The following is a 3,616-nucleotide window of genomic DNA, read 5'->3' as shown; positions in this document are numbered from 1 at the left end:
CCACTCCCGACCCCAGAGCCCTGGGCCCTGCTCTGCGTCTCCCGTGTCTCCAGTTTCAATGGGCTGAGCTTCTCACCCGGTAAACCCATCTCAGGAATAGGGTAACGGTAATACACAGGGCTGGCAGACCTTCTGGCCAGAGAGCCTCTGACAGGACTGACTGTCAGTGAGGGCACGGGGGAGGTGCTCCAGCACACGAACTACAGGTGGGTTAGAATTCCTGTCCGTGTAGACTGAGTACAAACCGCACCCCGGCTTGTCCTCAGGATCCCTGCTCACCAGGCGTGACTGCAGCACGTGGCGGGGACCACTGAGGGGCAGGAACCCCAGCAGAGCCCCAGCTATAAGAGGTCTTAGCTTACAGTGTCTGGGTTGCTATGCTGGTCCCTGCCTGGGACAGAATGCCTTGAGTGCAGGAGAGGAGAGTCTGTCCTTGACCAGGCTAGGTCCTCTCTCTGGTGACTGACCCCCACACAGCTGCTAGGGCCTGAGCCTGCCTTCCTCCTCCAGGTGCCAGCCCATGGGCCCCACCCTTTCCTCCAGCACCTCAGCTCCTCACTCTCCAGCAGAGCTGCCTGACAGGGAGGGTGGCAGTCCTCACCTGGATCTGAGATGCCCCCACGGAAGGTGGCTGACCCAGCGCCCCTGCAGGGCCCAGAGGCGCCTGTGGTCTGGGGGGCCACAGGAGCTCAGTGAGTGAGAGTTGAGCCAGAGGAACCCATGGTGTGCTTTGATGCCTCCTGGACGTGCCAGCCAGCACCTCCTCCCTCTCCTGCAGTGCCCATGGGGAGGCTGACCCCCACCCCAGTCGCCCCATGCAGAGGCAGGCAGGACAAACTTGTGTGTGTACGGGGTGTCCGCTCTCAGGCCCCCAAATGAGCCTGGGTCTCTACTGGCCTCCGGGCCCACGGGCACCACAGCTCCACCTCCCCGTACCCTCCTTACTCTACTTTCCCTTCCCCCTTAGGTTCGAACGATACAGGTCAGGCCGATCTGCTCAAAATGCCACTAATGGGGTGAGTGTTCTTTCTCCCCTGCCTGGGGGCCAGGAAACTGGCCTGGATTTGACCTTACCTCTGGTTTTCCTAGCTATGGTTGAAATATTAGGGTGATGGGAGAGCAAACTCTGAGGGGGAGGGTGGGGGAACATCCCTGGTGGGTAGGTGCAGGGAAACCCTGGGACCTTGTGGGCTTTCCCCTCTGGGCCAGCATGTCTCCTGCCTGGCAGGTGCTAAGCGAAGTGACAGAGGACAACCTCATAGACCTGGGCCCGGGGTCTCCAGCCGTGGTGAGCCCGACTGTGGGGAGCACAGCACCCCCATCTTCTCTCTCCTCCCAGCTCGCCGGCTTGGGTGAGTGTCCCTGGCCTCCCCCCACCTCCTGGCCTCTGGGGGGGCGGTCCATGGGGCAGTGTGGGCCGGGTCCTGCTGTGCCAGCTTCAGCTCAAGGCTTCTCCCTAAGCTTAGAGTTTGAACCTGTTGGAAACCTGGAGTTGGGGGGTGGCGGTCCAAGGAACTGGAGGCTGTTTGGTCCTGAGGATAGGTGGCTGCTGTGTCGCACATGGACATCCTGTGTGGCCCGAGTGATCTTCTCAGTGTCAGCTGGGCCAGGGCGGCAAACTGGTGTCAGCTCCTCAGGTGCTGGACCTGCGGCCCCAAAGGCTGCTGAGGCCACACCAGGCCTGGAAGGGTTGGCAGCTGACTGGTGACATGTGGACACCTATGTAATATTTGTCACATAAAGGACCCTGGTCCATGGCCACTGTGACTGGCTCGCGGCGCGCCCTGTAGGGCCCGCCTGCTCACTGCTTGCCCTTGTCTGGGAGCAGCTTGTGGGGCTGTGGCTGTTCTCTACCCTTCTCTCCCCTTAGGACTTCCATCCACCAGGGGCAGCCCACTGGGGAGTGGGGGGTCGTTCCCGAGGTCAGGCCCACGTCTGTGGTCACCTATGCTGTGTTCTGTGTGCAGACCTGGGTACGGAGAGTGTCAGTGGCACCCTGAGCTCGCTGCAGCAGTGCCAGCCCCGGGATAGCTTCGATGTGTTCGCCCAGACCAGAGGGAGTGCCTCGGCTGAGCAGCGCAACCCGTACGTGGGGGCCCTTCTGATGGCTCTGGGGATACTGGGGGGCTGACCCCGGCCTGGCCCCATGGCCAGCACAGTGGGGTTTTTAATTCGCCAGGGCCGGGACTTCACACTCTGGCTGCTGGAACCTGGCCAGAGACACTGATGCTGCGTGAGGCCGGCATCCCGGCCGTGTCAGTCTGTCCGAGTCTGGGCTCACTGTTCCCCCTGCTCGGCACTGTGGTTGCTGGAACTGCCTGTGTGTGTGTGGGGTGGGGGGCGGGTGCGAGGGAGGCAAGAGGATGTGGCAGGCAGGCAACAAGTTGGTTCCTTGCCCCAGGGGTGTGGGCAGCGGCCTCCCTGACAGAGACTCTGGCTACGGTGAGCCAGGTGGAATTGTGGGAGTTGATTCCAAAACACACAGCCCCCTGCATCTGCTTCTGGGAGCCTTCTGTTAAGCCTTGACCCACCTCCTAGGGCCCAGCATCTTGATGCATCCAGATCTCTGGGTCTGTGCTCAGGGCTCAGCAGGTTGAGCAGGGCCCCAGGCCGTGCTTCAGCACAAGAAGTTGGGGAGTAGAAGAGACAGCCTCACAATGAGTGATAGACCCTGACCCTAGACCGGGAGACCCCTCACATCTGACCCTTGTCAGATGCCCCCAAGGCCGCTGCTCTGCTTCATATGGCTGCTCTCTCACAGCACCCCGTCCTTGAGCCTTAGAGATGCCTCATGTTGTTACTTGAAAGGGGGACACTGAGGTGCAGAGGGAGTGAGCAGCTGGACCTCCTGGCTTCAGCTGCCTTCAGATCCCGGCCTAAATGCCGAGACTGCCAAGCACTCGTGAGGAAGGTCCTGCGGCCAGAGGGGATGACCAGTCCACCCCATCCATCCCCATGACTTCCCCGTTTGTGCTCCGTTGTCCCCAGGCCCACCTACGAGGACCCCCAGGCCGTCGGAGTACCTGCTGTGGCAGTTGATGGTCGGAAACAGAGCTCCGAAGTGGTAGGTCTGGAACCCTGCTTTTCTGCTTGGAGGGAAGGCCGGGGGGGTGGGGGTGGGGGTGAAGGTGGCTAGAGAGTTAGGCAGAGCTGATGGCAGTGGGGTAGACCAGAGGGGCAGACCTGGGTGAGCCACATCAGCTCACCGAGTCCCCCCACCTTGTGGGAGACCGCAGTGTCAGCTTTTCCAGGAGGAGACAGGCCCCGAGAGGGGGAGACTGTGAGGGCAGCCCGAGAGCAGTGGGCAAGGCTGTACCCCAAGAGGTCTGACTGGGAGCCCCGCTGTGCCCCCAAGGTGGCTCTGGGCTCTCAGGGCTCCTGTGGTCAGGGAGTCTGTCCCCAGAGGTTGTAGTGCCCTGGGCTGGGCAGCACCCCAATAGGTGAGGCCCTCACAGAAGGGACAGGAGGTCCCGCAGGCCTACCCACCTGTTCCATCAGAAGGGGGTTGGTGTTCTGGGCTGGCTGGGGAGCTGGGCTGCAGGGGGATGGGCAGCGCTGAGAGTGGAGGTCGGGTTGTTGGGGCCCCAGATGCTGTGATGGCTCATTCTGCCTAACT

The 3,616-nt window shown here is 62.0% G+C and overlaps 1 protein-coding gene across 1 annotated transcript in view; it reads left to right on the top strand.

Annotated features, from left to right (window-relative positions):
* TOM1L2 (target of myb1-like 2 (chicken)) overlaps nucleotides 1-3,616 on the top strand; it is a 74,837-nt gene that overhangs the window by 56,945 nt on the left and 14,276 nt on the right. Inside the window, exons 9-12 of the mRNA XM_010843166.1 lie at nucleotides 968-1,016; nucleotides 1,229-1,352; nucleotides 1,968-2,085; nucleotides 2,989-3,064. Coding sequence (XP_010841468.1) covers nucleotides 968-1,016; nucleotides 1,229-1,352; nucleotides 1,968-2,085; nucleotides 2,989-3,064 — 367 coding nt within the window. The remainder of the gene's footprint in view (nucleotides 1-967; nucleotides 1,017-1,228; nucleotides 1,353-1,967; nucleotides 2,086-2,988; nucleotides 3,065-3,616) is intronic.

The sequence above is a fragment of the Bison bison genome, unplaced genomic scaffold (assembly GCF_000754665.1).
Source record: "Bison bison bison isolate TAMUID 2011002044 unplaced genomic scaffold, Bison_UMD1.0 scf7180017864180, whole genome shotgun sequence".
NCBI classification, from domain to species: Eukaryota; Metazoa; Chordata; class Mammalia; order Artiodactyla; family Bovidae; genus Bison; species Bison bison.
Note: the sequence above shows the minus strand (reverse complement) of the source record. Positions and strands in the feature narration are given on the sequence as shown.